This window comes from Topomyia yanbarensis, chromosome 2 (assembly GCF_030247195.1).
Source record: "Topomyia yanbarensis strain Yona2022 chromosome 2, ASM3024719v1, whole genome shotgun sequence".
In the NCBI taxonomy this organism is placed as follows: Eukaryota; Metazoa; Arthropoda; class Insecta; order Diptera; family Culicidae; genus Topomyia; species Topomyia yanbarensis.
Genome location: NC_080671.1, coordinates 82,630,510 through 82,657,143, shown reverse-complemented (window position 1 = coordinate 82,657,143; position 26,634 = coordinate 82,630,510). Strand labels below are relative to the sequence as shown.

The 26,634-nt window shown below is 39.0% G+C and overlaps 1 protein-coding gene across 3 annotated transcripts in view; it reads right to left on the bottom strand.

The window, feature by feature from the left end:
- LOC131678649 (inactive serine protease scarface) overlaps positions 1-26,634 on the bottom strand; it is a 191,160-nt gene that overhangs the window by 101,579 nt on the left and 62,947 nt on the right. For all 3 annotated transcript variants that reach the window (XM_058958888.1, XM_058958889.1, XM_058958890.1), the window contains exon 4: positions 22,283-22,447. In XM_058958888.1, the coding sequence (XP_058814871.1) occupies positions 22,283-22,447 (165 nt within the window). The remainder of the gene's footprint in view (positions 1-22,282; positions 22,448-26,634) is intronic.

Sequence of the window (26,634 nt, the reverse complement as noted above, 5' to 3'; positions counted from 1 at the left end):
TAACCTGTGCCACATTACTACTGAGTGCATCCTAACAGAAAGATTTCAATTAAACGGCACGACCGATCGGTGATAAACAGTCGGATCGTACGCCCCGAAAACCGTTAGTTAGGTCCTTGGATCGTAAATTGGCCATATAGTTAACGGTGGTTCCAGCAGAGCTAAAACTATTTCCCCACGATTGGGACACCATAGCGACGAAATTGCAGGCTAAGCAACCGCCTCCTGCTGAGGATATCAAGTTTTAGCAGTAGGTATAAACCGCACAAATGACGGACCCCCTGCAAAACTACGGTTTGGTACGTCGTACCAGTTTATCGTATTTTTCATAAAGTCAAGTTGACATCTATTGAAGATGTGCCAATGCCTCGCTCGACGCACAGGGTGGAGGTTAATTACCTACTGCTGCACGTACGGATTTGACCGAGAGCCCTGGGGCAATCCATTTCGTGTGCTACTCACTGTGGTTACACCCGAAAGATTTGTCCAGTGCGCTAGAGTCGATCAAAGTTCATGGGTTGGGATGCGTTTGATTTTTCAACCCTGGTTTCGGTCCCGCCGCAGTCAATGTCTAATGTCAGTTTCTAATTAAGTTTAGCTGTCAAAAGTAATATCTTTGAATATATTTTTTTTCATTTTTCAAAAAATGGCACTCCTAACGATTGTATGCAAACACGAAAGAGGCTACCTTAGCAGGCCTGTTGCCCTCCACTATAGACTACTGGCAAGTAAAGGCCTGGGGGGCATTTTTCCACTATCCAAGTAAACGTTGCAATTAGGCACACGAAGAAACGCGCGTTTCGTACACATTCTGATTGCCAACGATTAACTGATGGCAAAGTGGTTGGGACTGAAGACATCAGACGATAAGTAAATGCTAGATGAATCTACTGCATACGGACAGGTAGCGATTGAACAGAGGCGATAATGACAAAACAGAGATACAATGTAGAAACTACATGCCTCTCAGTCTCAGAGAAGTGTATTTTCCAAAGGTTAAAAGCATGTTCAAATACGTCAGTTATAAGTTTTTTTGCGTCATATTTTAAACGAACTTAGTTTAAAACCAGATGACCTAAAGGATAGAACCATCCGCACTTGAAAACAGCTTTTGACATATATGATTTTCGCTTAATTTCCCACTTTTTTCGACTCGAATGATGAGTAACGGATCTGCCAAAGCTCGGTTTCTTGATTTAAACAATTGCTAAAGCATCCTTTCATTTCTGCCATATTAGTGCAATAAAAACTAAAAACTCATTTGGCATGCCCTATTGGTAACCTCCACACGAAATCAGCCAGTTGCAGTCATCTGCCACAGGTATTTAATGGTCGAGAGATTATGCAATCCAGCAAATATTTGTCTAGCTATGCGCTAATCAAGCCACAATTCGCCAGTCTGGCGAAAAAAGAAAACAACTAGCAAACCTGTCAATAGGCAAGAAACATCCAGCCAAAGCTAAAGAGCCAAAAAATTCATTCACGCTCGCTCGGTTCGTGAATGTGCCAAAATGGTTGCACTAAATGACAAATTGACGCGACGCTGCTGCTGCTTCTACTATGTAGAGGCGACGACGACCAAACATGATTGGCCCCGGCAAACATGCTTCGATTATGTGCCGGTCGTTGTTTATGTTATTCATTTTTTTCTTTGTTTTGCTGCACGAAATCGATCCGCAAATGAGGATAAATATTTAAAGTGTTGTAAATTCCCGCAGGCATGACCATTGAGTTCAGTTGAGTGGCAAGTTGGCAGATAATCCGCCTTTTACCCGCCTAAGTCAATGATTGCCTATGGCCAAATCGATTTTAGCAGGGGAGGTGTGCTTTTTTGTTTTATTAGTGTTATTTCTCCGATCGCATTTGTTGGTGAGTGAGACGAAAGAATGGGGAAATCTTCCCGGCACGAAGACAGATCTTTGTTATGAAAAGTCAACCCGGATGCGAACTCGTATTCTGGGTAACGAAACTTTCCACTAGAGCCATTTGCTTCGGGATGATCGCCAGTCACCACTCGATTATGCGTAGTGATCACGATGGGATAATAAGATCGATGGGAAGTTTTAAAATAACTTTATTTTATTCGTGTCTGACACCCTAAAAAATAATTTAGAGTTATGGACGAAAGAAGATATTTATCAAAGTTCTGTGCTACAACATCAAAACCACCGTCTAGACAATGACTCACCCCGAGCAGTCTTCCAATACCTACACGGAATGCCCTCCTTCGAAGCCGGATTCGAAAATGAGTAATTAAAACACATCCAGCACAGAACGCGACTCTATATGGGCTGATGAATGGTAGCTGACCGCTGCTGTCGGATTGGGGCACACAAATCGGGAATCCGTTAGCATCAGCGTGATGACGATCGCGTGTTTCGATCGTCAGGCAGGCAGTGCTTCCCACGTCATAAGCGTGTTTATTCTAGCAGATGGAGATGGAATTTAGCATCTTGATGTTAGATAATTACAGGGTAACCCAGACTTGGACGCCGAACCGGATGGATTCTTTTTACGATGCTTTGTGAACGGGAAGGGAGTGAAGATGAGTTCCGTAAAAGCAACAATTGTAAGATTCAGGAAATAAGTTTGGGTTTTATGTTGCGAAATTAGATCGCACAAGGAACTACGAAATTGTAGATTTCGTTGTCAGGAGAACAAGTGAAGCACCGATGCGGGAAAAGTATCAAACGCAACTTTACTTATTTCTAGATAGAAAATTAATTGCTATTCGCCAAAATATACTAATATAAAAATGTCTGGCAAATCAATTACACGAATTTGAATTGACCGAACGATAAATCATCGTACTTGCGTTACAGCAATCTCCCTTTTGATTTGTGTTTATTTTCAACACTAACTGTACAACTTGGAAAAAAGCTGGATGCGACTGCAACCAACTTTAGTTATTCTATAGAATATAGGAAGCTGCGGTTGTGTGTCATCATGCTTTGGAGGCAGGGCAAGATCACTGTCGCCAATGCGATAATCATATGTTCTTTCAGGGACGTCCTGATATACTCGGGATAGCATAAGGGTTTGTGCATTGGGCCAGAGTCTCAAAGGTTGCAGGTTCGAATCCTGCCCCTGGGGTAATTTTTTCACATAATTGCTTTCGCTTCACTCGCCATTTCGATCTGTTTTCCTCATTGAATACCATCAAAAAGTCGTAAATAAAGTATTTACACTTAAGTCAGAAACCACATAAAAGAATTATTTGTATAGAATACAGCTAGATTGGTCACTCAAAATGTTTTAATCTAATTGGTGCCATAACTCAGGTTTATAGTTAAACTTGGTTTTGCATCTCCGAAAAAGCCAAATGTTTCTGATCAAAAGTAGTATTTCTTACCCAATTTTCCCATAACTCTAGTTTGTAGTTAAATCTGATTATATAAATATTTGGAAAAGACACTGATTGTGGGGAACAAAAGTATTATTCCTCATATAAAAAAATGCGAAGCGAGCCGCAAAAACTCCCACTTTTATATTGTATGCCTTGTCTAAACCAAAAAAACCGTTATTTTAATTCTTGCCGTAATGATCTGTCGAGATGAGTGTCTTGCAGAAGCAAAAAGTGGTGCTTCGGTCACATGCGGTTGCTATTGATTTGGGCCTTTTCGTATAAGACTGACCATACGCGATATGAAACATTTGCTAATGATGAAAATGAAAGTTAGGCTTACTGAAGTCGCCTTTTCAATCCTGAAAACGTTCGACAAATTGGCCTAGACAAAAACATTAATTCTATATCACATTCCCAAAAACTCGTGGTTGTGTGTGACAGGCTTACAATCAAGATCCTCATATATGTGGATGAAGAGAAAATCAATATCCGGCTACAAGATCTTACACCACTTACATGCATGGTTGCTATACAAAGATTCATGTCGCATTTGTAAGAAATATAAGAATTTTAAGTAATGTTTGTGTGGTGAGAGGATGGGTAAACCATCCCATTTCCTTCTACTTGACACTGCAATACAAAACATAATGCGATAGTACCATTGCACAGAGAATTCTTGGTACATCCACAGTCTCCAACATTACCTGAACCACAAACAATTTCCAAGTTTAGGCTAGTTGTTCAGGCAATATTGTCAACGGCAAAAGCTACGTCTAGTATCTCAAAATCAACAGCCAACACCATTATTAAGGAAGCTCACACTCGAAACCCGTAAGGGCAAGAAACAAAAAAGACATCAGATGTTCATGAACATGAAGGTAGCAACCGCGATGATTTATAGTTTACATTTTGGAAATATATAAAGGACTAAAGGCACCGTTTAGCTAAATAATTGAACCGAGACCAGTACACCAGCTATATAATAAAGAAGTAGTAGAACTTTTATAGCAGACTGAATATGAAAACTCTCCAAAAATGAGCACTTTATCACTAGTGATTGTCACGTGTAACAAAACTTAACTGTTATGCTAGAATTTGGCCAGAATAATGTTAACTATTTAAATGACAAGTATTCTAATTGTGCACGATTTGAATTTCTCTTTCTCTTAACACAAGCACACTCATGCGTGCTAGGCAAAACATATTTCATTTCGGTGAGAACGATATTTCCGTGTCATTTAACACAATTTTATTTTTATTAAAAACCATTTTTATACGAGACATTCGTTCCGTACTGGAACACTGTTAATTCGGCAAACCGTGTCGTGATACTTCGAACAATCGTACAATAAACAATAAACACGTGATTAGGGTAAACATGGCCAAAAGTGGTAAAACAGCGTTTTTAGATGCGAATTCATTTACCCACGAGTTAAAAACTTAACATGAAAGTAACTAAATGTACTGTTGTGAGACTTCCACAATAGTAATAAGACTGATTTATCCTTTCTTTAAATCGGATGTCAATTGCTGCCAAATCACATTTTACTCAATCAATTATAATTAACTTAATGTTGCACAGTTGCTTTCTATACTTTCCAATTAATGTTCATGTAAGTTCATAACGACGTAACATCGAACAGGCATCGAAAGGTAATCAAGGAGAGCGGCTAAAATGTTGTGACTGGTTGAATCTATAAGTTAATAGATTGGAATCATCGTTTCAATTTCATGTCTTCAGCATGTGACAGTCTCTCGTTCTTTTTGTTCATTGTAGAATACTTAAGTAAAGGATCAGGAATTACGAAGGAAGGAAGAAAACAAAATCAATCAATTGGAATCAAATCAAAATCATCTCTACTATCTTTTGTATAGGAGTGTTACAGAATCCTGATCTGATCCTCTCCTTTCGGTTTGAATAAATTGACATATCTTCTAACGTTGCTGGTGGTTGTGGAAAAAATCAGGAGCAAATTATTTTTAGTCAAAAAACTAACATTAGTGTCAATATATTCGATCAACAAATTGACGGATTGACTTAGTAAGCATAGCAAATCCAACTTCCTTAAGAAACTAGAAAGTCAGCCAAATCGGATGAATTGCAGTAACTTAAAAACGGAGGAATCTAAAAGAAAGTGTCTTCGGCAAAGGGGACAATAATCTCTTCCATATTCCATATTTATTGTTATTTTGGTGGTGTCCTCAATGCATTTTTTTAAATTCGTAAGTTCAGTGATACAAAAGCTATCCATTTCATAAAAAATCTAAGATCTATAGACGGATCTGAATGTTTAAATAAACAAATAAATAGTTGTTCTCACTTGTCTGACAATATTGTCGAACATATTGCGGGAAAGTACACAGAAGTCTTGCATGTTAAAATAATTTGTACTTCTGTTCCGATACACTTTGCAGCTGATTCTCAATGTGCAGGACAGTTGTATGTTAAAAGAATTTGTACTTCTGTTCCGATACACTTTGCAGCTGATTCTCAATGTGCAGGACAGTTGCAGAGCTAGTGATATGCCTACTACTCGCTAAGAATCCTTCCTGGCTGGAGTTCGAACATACGGATATCCTCTGATCCGTCAGATCGGGGCCAGACTTGAATTAGTACCTTTTTAACTTAAGCTATCATAAAATAAATTAAAGCAAATTCGCGTGATGCCACTAAACTGGTATTCGTTGCAAGACGCCAGATCAAAAAAATAGAAGTTGAACTGTTTCTCCGCATCTACAAATCGTTAGCCAGATCAGAAGATTTGAAGCAAATTTTTAAATTCGTTTCATTCTCTGGCTATTTTCTACTCATTTCAATTTAGTGTCTTCGACATCTTGTAAAAGTGTAGTCTAGAAAACCTACATTTTAGTGCCATCAGGGATTGTCATAATCGGTAAACCCCTAAACTTTTCTCTTGAATATCCATTGTTGTAACTAGAGTAAATTGAAACTTGTAAAGAAATTATAAAAATCAAATTCAAAATCAAATTCGATGTACTATTGCCTTTGTTGTAGAGAACATATTTTGAGAATTTTTAGATTCTTTTTTAATAGTTTTAAATTATTTTCACTAAGAGCTTTCCAAAATTTAATTCAATGTCTAGTGGTCTAGTGACCCTCCCGAAACAAAATGCTGGCTACGGGCGTGGAAACATCATACTTAACACGGGGCTTTCAAGCAACTAACGCACAATGTTAGGGAAGAGTTGATCCTAAGCCAATTTGCACCCCCAAACTGAATCTCAACAACGTATAAACAATGTTCATCGTGAGACGAATCTAATACGGAACGCTATAAAACAATCAGTCGCAACCATAAGAATGATGTTCTTTAACTATAAGAATAGCTATTATGCAGCAAAGATTGTTCTTCGAATTTATTAGTAGCTCAATTCTGCCATTAAGCATGGTTAATTAAGGTTATGCAAAGTCCCTATCTGATCCCAACACACTATCGTACTTCACTATTATGTTTACGTTCGAGTGGTAGTGGTCTTAACTGATTCACGTCACTCTGTTTGTAGTTTAGTTCTTTTCGTGGCACCTCACGCATTTATGTTTGGTAGCGGAATTTTACGAAGATTGGTCGAACGAGTTGTAAAAAAGTTTTTAAGTGGAGGACAATAGATGTTTTTCAACCTGTATTAACTTAATCCGTTTTTGAGAAAATTTCAATTTTGTGAACATTCGACTGAATGGTTCTACCTGAGGGGGATCAGGAGTATCCTGGATACAACTTCAGACTCCCTGCCAAACAGTTTAATATTATGCACAAGGTGGTGCTAAATTTAACAGAAACATCTTCCCGAGCGGCTGATCCACCTCAGAAGAAGTAGGATATTTATCTACATATCGGGTTTAGTATAAAAACTTTCATTGTGTGGCATAACCCTTTTTTTTTGGTAAGACCATATATGTTTGACCGACTTGATTATATTTTTATATTATTATAAAACGAATTACACATTTACCTTACATGTTGGGATTAACCTTGAAGTTTCAACTTGGCCAAATCATTGATATAAAAAAGGAACTTCAATAGGCTGTAGTTACTGCCCTGCGATACTGCAACCATTATGTGGCATGATTAACTTATTGCTCCGTTGACTAAACGGCTTCTACCAGCTGAATATGAGTTAAGTTAAGAGTAACTTTTTACAAGTTCTTTTGCGAGTCCACTAATACTGTTTTCCAGTCTATTGACTGTATCTTGAAGATAATTTAATCTAAAAAAATATGCTGGAACACAGGAAAAGTGCTTTTTATGCGTTTGTTTGGCAAAACTCAATGCGTTAACGGAGCCGTGGGTCTTTAATATTATTACAAAAAAAAACGAAAACCACCGGTCTCTACGAACATCTTTGCTAACTTGTTTACTCACGAAGGTGACTGTTGTGCTTGGAAACAATAGTAAAGGAGAAACATTTCCTCTCACAAGCTTCGTTGTAAAGGCTGGATGGCGTCCCTTCAAGGTCCCCCAAAAATAACTACTGGTGCAAAACTGAAGCAAGTCGTTCCCGGTCTCAGAAACCGGAACTCAGAAAAGGAGCTCCCAGCACTTCCTGGGACATCAAAAAACCCCAAGTGTCCTCATGCCTCAGCCGGAGAAAGTAACTAGCGCTGAAATAATAAAATTCTCTGACATTGTGGACCGTGGTTTCACAACTTTGAATATTGCTGACCACTTTAAAAGATTCTTGATAAGATTTCTACTTTCAGCAAAATATTTTTGATGCAATTCACTGCAGCCTACCTTTCAGCGATAGTATCTTTAATCCATCAAACAAGGTTATGGATGTGATCACTGTTCTACAGTCATATTGAAGAAGCATCATCCCGAAAAACAATTCCATAGTTTTTGGTAATGTTGACTCTAATGGCACGGCCTGGGGTTGACTTCATGATGATAATCGATCTACCTCAGTCAACGAGCTTTGTGACAACTTCGATATGACACAAATGCGGTCCCACCAGCGCTCCCGAGCGCCTTAGACTTGTCCCTCTGCTCGACATCGCTATGCGTTCACCATATCCGGCACAATCTGGTCCACACAAGCTCTCCGGAGGAAGAGTATGAGTTCCTGGCTGGTTTAATTCTCGGTACCGCGATTCAAGCTCAGGCTAAACGCGTGCCATACGCGAACTCTCGCGGACTGTCTCTCAGTTCACGGTGGGACAAAGAGTGCTCAGATGAGTACGCGGTGAAGGCCGCCGCGTATAAGACCTTACAGGACGACTGGCTACCCGCTAGCTATCAAAAATACGGGACGTTAGAAACGCAAATTAAGAATTTGATGAAAGCCAAGAAACGTAACTATTGGCACCGGTTCTTTGACGGATTAACTGGAGAAACATCAATGAGTACTCTTTGAGGCACGGCCCGGCGTATGCTAAACCGGAACAGTTCTAACGAGAGCGAGGAATGTTCAAACCGGTGGATATTGGATTTCGCCAAGAAGATCTATCCAGATTCCGCCTCGAAACACAAGATCTTACCGCACTGCGCCACCTCTCAATAGCGCCAACGAAATATCTTTTTCGATGGTAGGGTTCTCACTTACTCTCTTATTAGGGAACAATATAGCTTCGGGGACGGACAGAGTCAAATTGAACTCGTTGAAGAATCTGCCATATAATTTAATAAGTTTCTTGAGGGTGATATTGTCCCACATGATTGGAGACAATTGAGTGACATCGCCATCAAAAACAAGTAGAACCAGCCTCCGATCACAACTCGTATCGACCGATTGTAATGCTATCCTGTATCCGGAAGCTGTTCGAGAAAATTATCCTGTTTCGCCTCGATAATTAGGTCGAAAATAGATAGATTCACAATTTGGCTTCCGCAAATGCAAAGAGACGAACGATTTCCTTGCGAGTAGAGTAGATGCCATCACTTTTCTTGGATATTAAAAGGGGCTGTTTCTATCAACGTTCTTCCAGAGAAGCTGCACCAACATAGTCTCTCACCGATTTTAAATAACTTTTTGCTAAACCTGTTGTCTGAAAAATACATGCATTTTTCGCATGGTGATTTATCTAAGCCCCCTTCTTTACAACTTATACGTGAATGGCGTTGACGAATGTCTTGTCAATTCCTGCACGCTAGGTCAGCTTGCAGATGACGATGTGGTCTTTACTACAGGCAACAAAGCTGTCGATTTGCAAGGGCCATGCAAGGAATAAAATATTTTTCTTGCATAATGCATCATAATACTTCGGCATAATTTGCAAAAATACTAGAAATCTCAAACGAAAATGTGTTCAATAATTTTGAGAAGACAATCAACCAAGAGCAGAGAAAACTCTGGTGAGAAACGATTTCCTCCCAAAAAAGAAAGTAGCTGATGATTATGGTAGATATGCATAGGAATTGTGTATGTCACCAGAAGCATCTGTTGACTTTATATGAGCTTATATGGTTGGTTTATAGTACGCACAAAATAGCACAAGTTCAATCAGATAAATTGGCGCTTGTCCTTTCAATCGAGAAATTGGCGCTTGTCCTAATCGTGTTGTGCTATATCTCAGTAACCATCAATCATCATTTCAAAATTCTTTATAGCTTACTTTGTAGCGATATTAAAATTCAGTATCATGGCGTATCTAACTCAGTTCATAAGACAGCAAGACTTTGACGAATATATAAACTGGATCTTATTTCGATTTATTTTCAGTAGAATGCATCAGATAGTTGAAGAATACTCGTTGACCTTAAAATTGATATTGGCTGAATTGGTTAACCACTCACAACATTCAGAGCAGTTCCAAAAATCGAAACAAACATAAGATCCAGGAATCAACGCTTCCGTATAATTTTTCAGTTTGATACGAGATGAAAACCAATATTTCACCACAGAGAACAGACATCCATGATGGAACAAATATGTTAATAAAATTTGTGTAAACTTTTGAATGGTTAAATCATTAGCGCCGCCACACCAACTTATCCCAACTATCCATCAAATCTATTCCAAAATCGGTTCGAAATCCTGAATGGATTCAGATTGGAATCTGGCTCAAAGAATACAACCGATTCCGACTCAATCGGTTGATGTATTTGAGCTGGAATCCATACTGAATCCACTCATAAGTCCGAACCGGTTCCGGAATGGTTTGACTGGGTAGAGGTGCAACCGCTGTGAATTCAGTCGAACTCAGCCACTAGCAAACATGACGACAGTAGCGCACCTGGTGGAGATACCTTTGAAAACGTTTCACTGAACTAGTCTCTAAACAGCGATGCATATTCCGTTCTTTTCAGAATTCGGGTGAGTTTTCCCTGCCTCCAATCCAGCCAGTCCGTTAATCGTTTTTCATGAATATAAATCATGATATACATATAAACTCAAAAATCAGTACGTTAATGTGCTTGAAATTAAACACCAGACACCGTACCCTGCGGGCACGATCATTGCCCGACGAAAATTAATATGTCATTCAACAACTGTCGGTGTCGAGAGAGATAGAATCAGAGAGAGAGAGAGACAAAAAACGCAAAAAAAAACTAGTCCCAATACGTAACTAACCACAGGCAACATCGTTTCTAGAGTGCTTCGTGGGCAATTTTCTCCGATGGTAAGCAATACCAGAAAAAAAAATGCGAACAACATTCCACTTGATGGGCAATCGAAATTACCGAATTTTATTGTTGAGCTGCAAGAAACCGCAATCTGAGCACACCACACACACAAGATCTCGATTACGGAAAATGAAAAACATAATCTGTACAACACACAAACCAGACCGGGACCAGGTTACCAGCCGCAGGATACTAAAGTGTTCAACAGCCTTTAATGATAATTATTAACATTGTGTTACATTTTGGGCCGCTTGGTTTCGGCGAATGCAAGTCAATCAAAGTGGGCAGAGATCGTTGGCAGTTAATTTTCTCCCGCACTCATTTCGCTGTACTCTCTGTTACTTAATATTGCGGGTACACTTGGGTAAATACAAAAACGAAAATTAAGGGAGTCATGCGTGAACTGCGGTGCTATTGTAGGCGGGTGGCGTTCAAGTTGTTCATTTACTCAAACTAAACTCACAAGTACAAAGATCTTTCATCCCAAAATCAGACTGCTTAGTTCAATCCGCATTAGATTCGCCACCTTATCTGTTGAAATCTGTACAAACGGTTCAGGTTAATTCAGATTGGTACAAGGCTTCTACACATGCTACTCACAGACACTTTCTGATTCAATTTTTTCCAATCAGATGATTTTGGTAAAATCCAAAAAGAAGTCCTTGTCATCACTAATGCTTGATTCCTTTGTTTGAAGTGTTTACACTAATGCCTCCAGATCGCAGCACGATGCAACCAAAGCGACAGCAATATGAAAAATCCTAATAACATCGATTTTCATGTAAAAGCCATCAAAGGAGGAAGCCACCATCCGACTGATTTATACGGACGAGAAACCGCAAGCCGAACTTCTATCGGTCAACGCTTACAGCAGTAAGTACTCGGGTCTTCGAACAAGCTTTTTTCTACCAACAAATGACAGAATGTCATTACTATTCGGTACCTATGAGAAAATTATTATTTTTGCTTCGAGAATCAAGCGGCTTACCCGGGCTTAGCAGGACACAAAGTTACCCAATAAAGCTGGGGAAGCTTTGCATTAATAGATGCGAAGGGGTGGTGAAACGATGACATTCAACTTTATCTAACTAAAGCCGCGCACTTGGCGCGGTAATCGCTGCCGTATTACGAAAAGTAGCAATAAGTACGGCAAGGAGTTGAACAGATTGGAACATGACATGTAAATAAGTAATTCTGAGAAATGATTTATTGGGTAATAGGCACTGGACAAGTTGGTTAAGCTTGAGTTGATAAGTATCGAATCGTTGTGCAGGAATTGACGGGTATTTGGCATTTACCTGAGTATTAATGTTTTTAAGTATGTTTGGTTAGTTGATAGAGGGATGCACTACATTTTGATGCGAAGAAAACTAGGGCGGTTTTCTAATTTGTTCAAAAAAAATAATTTCTTCTGAACAATAAAAGAGGAGCATAAAACGCTCATGAACATTGCAAAGTAATCATTTTTGAGTGCCTTTGTTGAATATTTCAAAATACTATCATCGTCAGTTTTTATTTTACAGCTATTATTTGATTTGGAGTGCCTTTAAAATATCAATTTTGTTTTTCAACATTTTTATTCAAACATTTGACTAACTTTGTGAAAATCACTCCTACATCATTTTTTGTAGGATTTTTGTATTTTTAGACTATAGCTATTTGAAAAAAATGGTAAAAAAAGTTTTACCCTTTTCAAAAGACAGTCTAGATCATTTTTGGAAAAACAAAGTATGCAAAGTGGTTTTTTGTGACAAAGTTCTCATGTACCGAAAGTTTCATTAAAATATGAGAGGGTGCTGCCAAAATTTGTTCGAGTTGGTGCGAAATTCGTCTTAAGAAGAAGTTACCATTCAAAAATTTGATATTTTTTATTTGCAGGCAATCGATTTACCAACTACGCAATCTCCACCCCCAATTCGAATTCTGGTTTATAAGTCACAAAATTCGTTTTTCTCGATTTTTGATGGCGATAATTCAAACATGTACTTGTTTTAATTCAAGCAAAATTAAAAAAAATACTCGAATTATACTCGTAATAGGAATGCATATTGTTCTGCTGCACTAGTTGTGACAATTTAATTCCAGTTTTACCACACCTATAAATCGCCTGCCAGAAAAGATTTTTTTTTTGGGAAGAATTGAAAATTTTATTCTTTTGATTGTACTTTAAAATGCCCAATTCAGATTGGACAATTTTGGATTTTAAAGGGCGAACACGAAATTATTGCGACACATTCAACAGGGTATAATTTTTTTACCATTGGGTAAAAATCAACCAAATTTTACACACTTTCTCATTGATGTGTATTGTTTACATGCTGTCAAACTCGAAGTCGTGTTTTTCGATTCAACGAAAATGGAGGAGAACCAACGCGAGTCAAGCGAACAAATTCTTTCCAAACACCTGGAATTTCCTGACCTGTCGCACCTGCAGTTGGGAAAAATGTTGAACATTCACCATTCAACCGTCTCCAGAGTGTTGAAGCGGTCCCAGTAGCGGTTGGCGTTGGACCACGGCAAAGAAGCTGGAAGAAAACCGGGACAGGAGAAGAAAAAGACGGAGGGAACGGTGAAGCGAATGATTAAGGCAAATCCCCAACGTCTCAAGCCGTGATTTGGCTCAAAAGAACGGCATGTCGTAAAGCTACGTCCAGAATGCAAAGAAGAGATCTGGACTACATACATACAAGGTACAGAACTTCCCAAACCGCGATGAGCAGCAACAATCGACGGCTAAAGCTCGGGCACGGAAGCTCTACGAGAAGATGCTGACAAAATATGGCTGCTGTGTGATGGACGACGAAACGTATATAAAAGCCGATTTTAAGCAAATTCCGGGGTTGGAGTTTTTCACCGGCAACAGCAAGTTCTATGTGGACGACAAATTTATGAAGAAGAAAATGTCGAAGTTCGTCTCCAAATATCTCATTTGGCAGGCGATCTGCTCTTGCGAACGGAGGAGTGAGCCTTTCGTGACAAAGGGCACAGTAAATGGCGAAATCTACATATCTGAGTGCCTCGAGAAGCGCCTTTTGCCGTTCTTGCAGCAGCACGACGAAGCTCCGCTATTTTGGCCAGATTTGGCATAATGCCACTATTCTAAAAGTGTCCTGGAGTGGTATGAGGCCAATTCTGCCCATTTTGTTCCAAAGGACATGAATCCGCCAAACTGTCCGGAGCTGCGCCCGGTGGAGCAGTACTGGGCAATGATGAAGCGGGAACTTCGGAAGAGCAAGAAGACAGTCAAAGACGAGAAGGACATGTTAAGAAAATGGAAAAAAACTGAGAAACTGGTACCGGATGACACTGTAAAGACTTTGATGGAGGGCATCAAGCGAAAATGCGTTCAATTTTACACTCAAGGCTCCATCGATTAACTTTTCTTTTGATTTTTGAAGTAAATATATGTATAAAACTATCCTAAAATTTTGGTTTGATTTTAAACATTATAAGAAAATTGGCATGACATATTCGGTGTCGCAATAATTTTGTGTTCGCCCTTTAAAACATCAATTTGTAGCTTTGGAAAGCTTTCCCGAATGCAGGAAAAAAATATTATGTATTCAACTAATCATTAAGGTACGAGGATTACTCCTATACTAATGGAATTTTATGAGTTTTAGGTTTGTAGCTGATCTGTTTGTCTTCAATCGTGATCACCGCAATGTTTCTGGGAAAAGACCATTAATCCGCTAATTAGCAATATATTTCTATAAAAAAATGCTTGTTTTTTTCACTGAAAAATGTACTTTAACTTTGGTGTGATAAAATCACTGCTTTATGTCTTTACGTAAATTCAAATTCTTGATTTCTTTTTTCGTAAATATGTATGTAACCTCTTAAGGGGAGCGTCTGGTGTAAAGTAATTTCGTTTTACCATTTTCAAAAGCAGGGTAACAATGGACCTCTTGTGTAATGTAAAGATTTATTTGTACATTTATTGTATACTGAAAAAAGTATTTTTCAGTCACACAGAGCTACACATACAAGCGATCTAAGCAGGGGCGGATCCAGAAAAAATTTCGGAAGGGGTTCGAAATTTCGATTTTGAAATGAACTTTGTAATACGTAATAAGCTCATTTAATGAATATCAGGTTTGTTGGCCAAATTTAGTTTGTAATGATTTTGGGTTTGAAAATAATATAAAATTTAAACTAATTTAAAATTTCTCAACTAGTAAAAAAATTTCGGAGGAGGTCCGGACCCCCAGGACCCTCCCCCTGGATCCGCCACTGGATCTAAGAGTAGATGTCCGACCATTTTCACTTAGAGGAGAACCACGGCGGACATTATAACTCTGAAACAAGAAATTTAGTAAGATTTATAAAGCTTAGACTTTTAGTTCCTGGACAAAACAAAACCAAAACCAAAAAATAGAAAAAAAAAATTGAATTTCGGAAAATGCCATAAAAATCAAAAAATCTAATTATAATATAATAATTTTAATATAAAATTTGCTTACTATTCTTTAAAATAATAGGAAGAATAACATTTTTATTCAGATTTCTGTGGTTCATCTACTAGATACACATATTAAGCATTCTTATAAAAAAAATATGAAGCCAATCCGTAGAATACTTTTGGAGTTATCGTGTCCATCAATTTAAAAAATGCGGTTTCGAGAAAAACGCTATTAAAGTTGCCGATAGATTGAAATCTGCGAATGTTACAGCAAATACCAGTGTGGAATGCATGACTGTTTAAAACGAAAGAAATTCAGCGTGACCACCGAGATTGCGGGAGACTATTCTAGAGGTTTTTTTTTTGTTTTGTTTTTTGATTAAAGACCTTATAGTTTTAAACTTATGGTCATTCTCGGGTCTTTTCGGGTTAGAAAAATCTCTAACCCCATGTGCGGGGTTGGGAATCGAACCCAGGTGAGCTGCGTACAAGTCAATCGATTTACCGACTATGCTATGTCCGTTCCCTCTTCAAGAGGTTAAACTCTAACAATTAAGGAGACCTTCTCCTGGATTCGGCGGAAAATCAATCAATATCTGAGAATTTTTTGCGGAAAAAATCTTTTATTAGTTATTTATCGATAATTAGAAAATGATTTGTTTTCTCGAAAATTCAAAATAGCGGCTTCAAAATGGCCGATGTCGTTGGCTTCTGCTCACGAAGCATCGTCCTACTTCGACAAAGGCAGGGCCTCTCATAGTTAACCGAAATGAGAAATAGATAAAATTTCCTATGACTCATATCTAACATCAAAACATTTAGATGAAAAAAAACAATTGTATAAACGTTAAAAAAACTAATTTTGTGTCCTTTTTTACTATTTTTTCTTCTTTAAAAATTATAAATAAATAATTCTTCATGCCAATGTTAGGTATTAGTTATAGAAAAAAGTATACTTCCAAACATACTTTTGGATAAAGAAAATCAGATCAATAGAACAAGAAAAACATGGTTTCGTGAAAAACGCTATTTTGAAGCCGCCATGTTGAATTTGGAAGAAAAAAGTTATCGATAAATAACGAATAAGAGATCAATAGCAGAAGTTTGTATGTCTTTTAATTTTTCCACAAAAACTTCTCAAATATTGCTTTGATTTTCCGCCGAATCCAGAATAAAACGAATAAAACAAAAGTCGTTTTTTTTGTTTATTTTTATTTACGTGACTTTAAAAAGTTGATATTTTACCCAGTACACCAGACACCCCCTTAATCTGGGTGTAATATTTAGTTTATTTTGAATATTTTGTTTATATTGGATTTTTATCCTATTTGGGCATTATAGCACGATTATTTTACCAGTCTAATACGAATAAACGCATTGGCACCAAATTGTTCGTGAAGACACCAACAATTACAGTAGATACAGAACACAAGATTAGGATTGTCGCTGGTATCAATGGTAGGAACATCATTGTTTTGATTCCGGTATATACCTGTCATAAGGGCCAAATAGAAAAAAGCAAAAAAAAATCCTCTTTCGTCGTTTCATAGCGACTAATCATTTTTGTGTCTTATAACCAGCAAAACAATGACATTCTTGGCTGGTGTATTTTCATTAATTAGAATGCACAAACTGTCTAAACGTGTATTGAATTTTGATTTTTCTTTGTGTGGCGTATATAAACGAGAGATGCCCGATTTGCAGATTTGTCTTCGTTTTGAAGACATTTGAAATGTTGTGAAGACGTGTTTTTCATTTTGAAGACAATTTTTTTCGGATGTCTGACTGATTTGTTGCAGAATTCTAGCTCAAAATCAATAACCGATTCAGAATCCTGGCCGTTGAAGTCAAATGAAGACGTTTTTTATGAAATGTGAAGACATTTGAAAAATATACCTGGTATCCCAGATACAAACTCTTTCATTGCATAACAATAACAGTTGAAAATTTACACCGAGAAAAATCGCTATATTGAATCTATTGATTTGCAATTTGTAGCAGCACATGAAAATTATCTGTCAAACATAAACATCACGTCAAAACTATTGAAATTGCTGTGCCGTGAATCAAAATTATAATAGTAGGCCACGTAGAAATTTTATTCATAGCAAATTTCACATCATTTTTCTGTCAGCCTCTCGTTTTTCTACTGTAACTTTTGTGCATGTCTTGAACGTATAAATACCAATTTGAACCTCAATTGAACAGTTTGTTGCTGCAAACAAGCCAAATTTTTCTGCACGTACCAAGAATATGGACCAAAGACTTCTTGCCAGAAAGACGTGCAATACCTTGACAGATATATACCGAAAACAAAACAAACATGCTTCGAAACGAAAACAATGGGAACAATAGCGACAATCCTAGGGTAGTGTTCTGTACCTGCTATTCGGACAGATCTCATGTCTAATTCAATCTCATAATTTGTAGTGCGGATTTCTTTGCGTGTATGAGCCATACGATTGTTGATGAATATTTTTTTAAATATTCAGCTATATAGGGTATTTGCGATATTTTAAGATAATATTCATCAATAGCCCTAGAACGTTGCACTTGCGTTTTCCACCTTAGAACGTTGCGCTGGGGTAAAAATATACCCCACGCATTGATCGCAATTTTCGCAGGCAAAATTGCAAGCAAAGAAATGTATAATACATCATTTTCTTTGTTTTTTAATTGCGAAAACAGCAGTGTAAGTGAAAATACGGAATTTATCGAATCAATCATACAAAAATTGGTTTGAACAAAATAAAACTGAATAAATCGCGGTTTTGACTTTTTTCATAAACATTACTACAACTTTGCGACTCAACCGATTTGAAAAAAATCAAATGATTCTAAAAGTTGAAAGAATGGTCTAAAAACGTAATAAAATGGAATTTCGATATTTTTAAAAAAAGTGCAATTATTTGGAAGAGTGAAAGTTTAAAAATCGGGTTTTGGAAAATACCACGAAATGGGGTGAAATTGAAATGAAAAAAATATTTCTGACCAGTAATACAGTGGTAACAAGCAACGTTACTGTTACAGCAGTAATTGTGCGCAAATTATACTTGCGAGCCATTGCTTTGAAAAACTATAAAAAATAAACAATACAACAATAAAAAACAGCAAAAATGAAAACGATTTTTTGTTCCGATAACAACGATTATATAATGCTAATTGTAACTTACGTAGTAAAGCAACCAGTATTTAAACTGGTATTATCACTAATCACATTTCCACTGACAGCACGAAAACTGCCGAAACACTAACGGCAACTGTGCACTGGGGTACAAATGTACCCCACGCCAACTTTGTCACCTGCTTCTACGAAGGCTATAAGCAAACTGGCTATACCACCTCTTCCTACTCTTACCACAGACTAACAGACATAACACTATGAGGAGATTCCCTCAAAAATATAGATCCGACAATTTTCCCAGAACACTAGCTCCTTTTATTCACGGTCCCTAACACTCATTTACTGGTGGGTTACCCCCTCAGGTTTGGGAACAATTTTTCACTAGTGGTCTATCCCCAATATGTTTGTTCATATGTCAGTGGCGCCATAATTTCAAATGTGGCCATAGTCCCAACTACAAATATATTTGAAATGGCCGTTAAAGCGGACGAAGTTTTGTTTTTGAGTATTATGTCTGTTAGTCTGTGCTCTTACTAGGAACTCTAAATTGAATTTTGGTTAGGGTCCCAGGTCGGGAAATGCCGAATTCTCGTCTTTACATGGCTCCAAAGAAGGCGTGGGGTACATTTTTTACCCCAGTGCAACGTTCTAGGGATAGTGGTATGGCTCATAGAAGCACAGAAATTCGCAATTTATGAGTTTAATTTTTATTGATAATAATCACAACATTTGGTCGGTGTTAAGTCAGACCGGACTAAGTGATATTGAATTAATTACGAGAAAAACGCGTTTGAAGTTTAAATCGCCGCATCATTTACGCTATAATTTGAAATGATCCTTTGCCGTAGTTCTAGCTTATTGTAACATATTTCAAATATATGATAAAAGTGTAATGTAGCTGAAGAAATTCTTCATCAAGTGCTATCATTATTTAATTAATAGATTTTGCGACTTAGCCCAGTCTGACTTGACACCGACCATTTGACAATGCACATCACCGAATATCCTCAATTTACCAACAAACCCAACAGATGAACCAAAAATATCAGTCAGTAGCTAGTCCTATCTATATGATTTCTTAGAAAGTAACTCTTAACGGGTAAAGCAATTTCGAACTAACCAACCGCAATTTGCAGGACAAAACTCTTCCCAAGGCGACTCTACAGAAGCATCGGGTATCTCTGCAACCCGATCCTCAATATGGCTTCGCAAAAAGTCAAGGCACCAAACAACCCAATCTATATGTGTACATATATTCGTATTCGACAGTCCCCAGGGCGGTAAGCCACTGGCGCCGTGTAGTTTAATAATAGTCGACCATAAATTTTCGCTATTTTTTGTGCAAATTTCAAACAGCAACCAAACCACTAGCTACCATTGATCGACCTGCTGCTGCTGCTGCTGCTTCAGGGGGCAGGTGTTGAACGAGAGATGGCTCTATTAGCCAAATCGATACCGCCAAAGGTTACGCAATAGTGTTTCTAATTTATGACGTTTTGCTTAGCTTCTCGAAGCAGTTTGCAGGAGTGTAGGCGAAGTGTGAGATTCCCTCATTAGGTTAAAGGAAAGTGCAAACTTAGTCCACTGCAATGGGGTGGGAAACGAGTTGTTATCGACTTTTACCGCAACAGTGGCTTTCAACAGCCATCGATTTTAGTTGGTTACAGTTTTGAGTGTCATTCACTAATTGATTCCTATCGCTGAAAAGTAAGTCAACTGATTGAACAGTTGTTGAGTTTCGTAACCTTTCACATGCTGTCGCCAATTCGGAATGGCTAAGGTGTCTAGACTCATGAACCTACTCCAGTATCCGATTGAATTGCCGAGAGGGATGAAATAATTTCAATCTGTACATGGCTAATCGCGACATTAGTCGAACTAATTTTCCGACGAACAAGCTACTCCCCAAAATCTCCAGCTCGATCAGGCAAACATTAATCATTCCGGTGGGCAGCTCGACTCGAAAATCGAACCTCGTAAAAACAGTGGCCCCCGCCGAACGACCGACCGTGTCCCGCTCGTTGTCGACGGGTCTTACATAACCCTTCGGGCAGCGCAGCGTCGCGTCGCGTTACCGGCACGGTGGGTGCGGTGGCGATCGTCGATGGAGGAACTTCTCCCGGTCAGCAGTGGCGGGCGGCTAAATACCGGTTCAGTTTGATCACCTTCATCGAACGGCCGGTCGGTGGCGAGAGTCTCTCCAGCCGCACTCGGTCACTAGAGGCTCAAGTGTAGATACTCTAGCCATCCCAATTTCTTCCAATAACCACCGGCTGACTCTGGGTCGGTGGGACAGAAGACGAAAGAAAATGAAAATATGTAAATAGACCATTTCACGTGGCGGCGGCGGCAGTGGCATTGCAGTTTCACCGGGCATCGTTTATACATACACTATCAGTCCATCGTGGGGCCGGCTGTCGCTTGAAGAACATGCAGATATCGGCCACAGCGGTAGCCAGCAGGTCGGCAGACGGACGTGTGCCGGTCAACAAGTCCGACTTTTTTATGGATCGTGAAAGCTATACATAACCCGTGCTCGCGCGCACGGCAAGGCCGTTCGTTTACACGTTACCGGTCGGCATCAGTCAGCGTCAGAGTGGTGCTAAATGTTGTTTTTGTTGGAGTCGAACGCTGATGGGGTTGTCCGCCACAAATAATCGAGGGATTTTGCATGGTTGCGCACACCTATTGGGCTTCATTCTCCATATTTTCCTCCATAGATAGATTTATAAAATTTCGGATAAAACATTGTCATAAAACTCTGAATTCCTCTCCGCAGTTGTTTTACTGTAGCAATATGTCGAATACAACAAGGAGAAAATCAATAAAGAGAATTTCTTATTGTTACTTATGTCGTATTGAAGATTTTCCTCAGAATTGTTTGCAACACTTGTATAAGAATTAATAGAGATAGTGATAATCTGATTCACTTTAACGGTTGATTCAATAAAATGTGTTTTTGCTATACATGTATTGTCGGTTTCACCAAACACAAATTCATTGATTCATGATGGTAATGGACTCAGTTAACACACATCCATGTAGTGAAATGTCAAGTTACTCAGTTAACCTCACTTTTCTTGACATTTCACTACACTCAAAAAAATAATGAAATTTAAACGACATGTAAATCAAAACGAATGTAAACATACAAAGATTGAATCAAAACTTTGATTGAAAATTACGTTAAAATCAATGCACTCAATTGGAGCATCAAAAATCATACAATTTTACACTTTCATTCGTGTAATATTACATGTCAGTCATTTTACAGCAATAAGCGTGTAAAAAATACATGGAAGTGCATTGGTTTTCCGTTTGAAGAAACTGTAATTTTCAATCCACGTGTAGAATTATAATAAAATTCGTTGGAGAAAGCACAACAAGTCGTGTGGATTTTTGGTGGCACTTAACTTTACATTTATATTCATGCTCCAAATATGTGCATGAAAATAAACTTAAAATTACAAAATATTTTTTTTTGTGTAGTACTGTTTACTTGGATGTGTGGACTACTAGATTCGCTCGAAGCAAATTGCAGTCCATGTAAACAGTACAAGCGTACAGTCAAAAATGAACACTCGAATTCATTTGTGACGTCAGCGTAAAGTATTCAATAATGGACGCAAACGGAACTCTCACTTGAAACCAAACAACCACCCTAGGTGCTCTCCTATTGTGCTTGCACGCAACACAGAAAGTAACTCAAGTGCATGAAGTTGAAAACAGATAAAAAAGAAACAAAAACGCAAACAAACAATATCACTGATAATGCGTACAATAGGGAAAGAAAGATAAAAAGAAAAGAAAACAAAAATCCAACTTACCGGTTGCTGCGACGAGATCGCATTCTGCGCATCAAAGTTCAGTAAACCGTTGTTGCATAAGCTGGGCGCAACGCAGACGTAGCTTTCGTCTGGACACTGCGTTGCCGGCGGAGGTGGCGGCGCCGGACGAATCTTGCAGCACTGCTCGGTGGCTGAGTTGCAGTTCTGCGCGTGTGAGAAACGATAATAAAAAAACAGAGGAGAAAATTAATGGAAAAGGTTATAAATAAAACAACGCCCCGAATTTATCGGGACATAATAATCCTAGATCAAGCGTAGCGATGGTTCATTACGTGTCTGGGTGTGTGTGTGTGTTTCATGTAAGTAGTAGGTCGATTGTAGATCAGTGCTTCATAGTCTATCCGGCGTCTAGATCACCCTCACCAGATTGAACGAGACGCGGGTGTGCTGATTTCATATGTAGGTCATCGAGGATTCTCTCTGATAGAGATCGATCGTGTCCGAAAAAGTGGGCAGGAACAATCGATTTCAGCGGAAAAGTTTTCAATGTCAAAGAAGGCCGCACTATGAATTTTAAATTAGCAGCAGATAAAAGTGAAACTCAAACCAGTTCTGACTGTCCATGCCATCCCCGCTAGGTCAGTTATGGCATTCAGAGACACAAGAATCACCAAACACAACCACCGCTCATAGGATTCTAAACAGCAGACGAGGAAAGCAAATATCAAACATGATCAAAATAAACATATATTCACAAACAGACACTTGCAGATCTAACCCGTGTACGCCACACATCAAAATATTCGACTGTTCGAATGAGGCAATCTGCATTCCACGTTTTGGAGTGGCCTGACGTTGCCGAGTGAATATTTTATTCTCGCCTTCCGTAATGGCTGTTGAATGTTAATTTAGTTCTTGAAAAATAAAACAACTCGAAAGACATTGAGGAAGATCTATGACTGAGCGAGCTCGATCAGTCGGGCTGTGGGTGACGACGCGCTTTGGGAATTCGAGTGTACATGCCTACTTCTCATCAGCGTCGGAATAGATCAGTTTTACCGGGTTAGAGTGGGAATAGGAAGAGGAGTTTTATTTGGCTTCCGTAATTTGGGCAATGGTTCTAAAATTGTATTAAGAATAAGTGTCCATAAGCTGTTGACTTTTGCATGGACATTGAGCAATTGTTAGGTATTAAAACAAATATTTTTCGTTACTATTTTATTCATGGGTGCTTTATAAAGATTTCTGTCGTTTGTGTATGTTGATACTTTTTATGAATCTTTGATATGTCGTTTTAGTTATAACATCGTAGGTCTGCACCGACGCGTGGTCAGCCAGTGACAGAACAACGTAGGGTAGACGTGCCCTTATTCATCTCATTAGTCAGTATGTCACACTATTTTGTTGATAACTCGACTTAGAGTTACTGTATTGCGCTTAAATAGGTATCATCATCTTTGCTACGTTCCTAAGAAGCAGTACAGTTAAAATTTTTGTCTGGAAAATGTGAAATGCTCCCGTTTGAGCGAAGCGAAAAGTCGAGTACAACGTACCCTTATTCATCCTACCATTTGAGCTAATGCGTTGAATAGAGATAGCAGATACTGCTCTAACTAACGTGTTTAAATGGGTGAGATGAATAGAGGAGCTAAGATGAATTAGGGAGCAGTAACCCTATTTCTTTTTATCACAGATATTATTCTGTTATCTAATTCGTTTATTTGACACGGCTCATGGCGGTATCTGCTCGCCGACTGCATCTTGGGGGTCAGTTGCTTTTCTCTTATTCACGTCAATATCATTATCATCAATGCACTACATATAGATAATCAGCGTCATCATTAGTGTTAACTAACTGGGTCATGAACATACGACGACTTGCTTATGGTACAAGCTTCTGCAGCTCACTGAGAAACATTGGAACGCTTATATCTAAATATCAATAATTTGACGTGATTTACGTCGCTTGGCAAGTTGGAATGTATTTGAATTAGTTTGAGTCAAACAGGAGATCTATCATCTTTCTCCGGAAAAAAGCCAGCCTAGAAGCCGTGTGCGATTCAGCGGGTTGGAGCATCTCATCTGTGAGGGTTGCCGCCAGCATATAATAATACTACGATTATTCGCGTAACGCTCTGGTAACGCACGGGGCAGGTAATCGCCAGTCTATAGATGTAGAGTGTCTCGTGGAAGCGCGCTCCCACTGACAAGGCCTATTTGATTGCTGACTCTCTTGGAGGTAAGTTGTGCTTGCAGTTAAATCGGTAAGGATTGCTTGTTGGGTGATTCCCGATGAGATCCGGATTTACACATTGGCGATCCCGCCAGGGTTGCTGCTGGGCTTCCGGCAGCAGACTAAAGAACTGGATTTTCCTTAATGTGCTTGAAATTATGCAACACAGGAGTCATCAAGGGAATCACCCAACATACGATAGATTACAAGAGTGAAAGAAAAGTGGAAAATTTAGCGTTCTTTCAAAATGGCGCCTATCGAAAGAAAATAGAAGCTATACGGATAATGAGCGTCTACAAGGAATAATAACGATGGCGTGTTGGGACGACCGCCATGGACGCTTTTGTGATTTTTGGGAATGGAACAGTGCAGTAAGTTAGGAAAATAATGCTTATGGGAAAATACGAGATTTCCCCTTGCTTCAAAAAAAATATACGGAATGCCGGCGTTGTGTGAGTTGGGACTATTTTCTTGTGCATCGATCCACTACACGATATATTAAGCGCGTCGGGACAACCGCTGCAAAAAAAATCCAATCTAATGTATAAGGTATGTGTCTTATGGTGACCTTCACTAAGACACAAGTAAAAATGTCGGGTTGGGAAACCGTCAAACATATTATTCTGATGATAATAGAATCATGTATATGTGGTAAAAATGCATTGCGCGTTGGGACAACCGCTCAAACAATATGCATTCATCACTTATTAATCGCGATTGCATATGAGGAAATGTTAGCGTGTTGGGACAACCGCATGAGAAAGGGTGAGTTGGGAGAACAACTAGGGAGTATTGAATGATTCAATATTGGTGTGTTGAATAAGCGTGTTGGGACAACCGCATGGAAAAGAGCGAGTTGGGACGACCGCTATGAAGTTGAATGATGGAACACTGGTGTGCTGAATAAGCGTGTTGGGACAACCGCATGGAAAAGAGCGAGTTGGGACGACCGCTATGAAGTTGAATGATGGAACACTGGTGTGCTGAATAAGCGTGTTGGGACAACCGCATGGAAAAGAGCGAGTTGGGACGACCGTTATGAAGTTGAATGATGAAACGCTGGTGTGCTGAATAAGCGTGTTGGGACAACCGCATAGAAAAGAGCGAGTTGGGACGACCGCTATGAAATATTGAATGAATAAACACTGATATGTTGAATAAGTGTATAGGGGCAGCCGCGCGTGAAAAAGGGCGAGTTGGGACAACCACTGCGAAGTATTGAATGATGGAGCACTGGTGTGCTGAATAAGCGTGTTGGGACAACCGCATGAGAAAGGGGCGAGTTGGGACGACCGCTATGAAGTATTGTATGATCAACACTGGTATGTTGAATACGCTAGGTGGGACGACCACTAGGGTGGAACCTAGTTGAATTAATTAGGACAATTGTTAGAGTTAGTAGTCTGTGCAGAAATTTCAATATGTAGTATGAAAGACGAGATAAGAGAAACTGGAAAATACCAATATTTTTCTTGTTGCTTTACAGATAAGTTTTGAATCAACTCTATAAAGATACGAACTATTTTGAAAATGTCTGGAGAAGGTAGATACGTTCGAGTAGGCTCGGGTTATGATAGTGACTCGGAGGCTTCATACCCCGAAGAAGTAAATATGGGAGAGTATGAGACAGGAAGATACGTCCGTGCTCCCGATATCGACAATGATGATCACGAAGAAATCGTTGACAACCAACAGGAAAGCTCGTACGACCACTATCTGTTACCATCCACGTCCGTTCGTCGGAACGAAGAGCTTAGCAAGAGGATTTGCGATTTAGAAAAAGCAATCACAGATTTGACTGCCGCGAATAAACCGAGTCAGATCGATGTTCCCCCCACCAACAATGTAGATTCGAGTTGGGGTGTAGTTCCGACATCAGGTTTACATGAAGGTAACCTGCCGAGTATTAGATGGGATCATATTAAGCCATTCCCTAAGGGCATCCCCGCCAATAAAATGTGGGAGGCTTGGACGAGGTATATAGAAAATTTTGAGATAGCTTCATCCCTTTCAAACGCGCATGATCCGGTACGGCGAGTGCAATTGTTATTTCTGTTGATCGGTGAGGAGTTGCAAGGCATCGTGCGTGCCGCCAAACTACGTCCTTGTTTAAATGACACATCTTGCTATACAACCTTCGTGAAAAATATTGAACAGT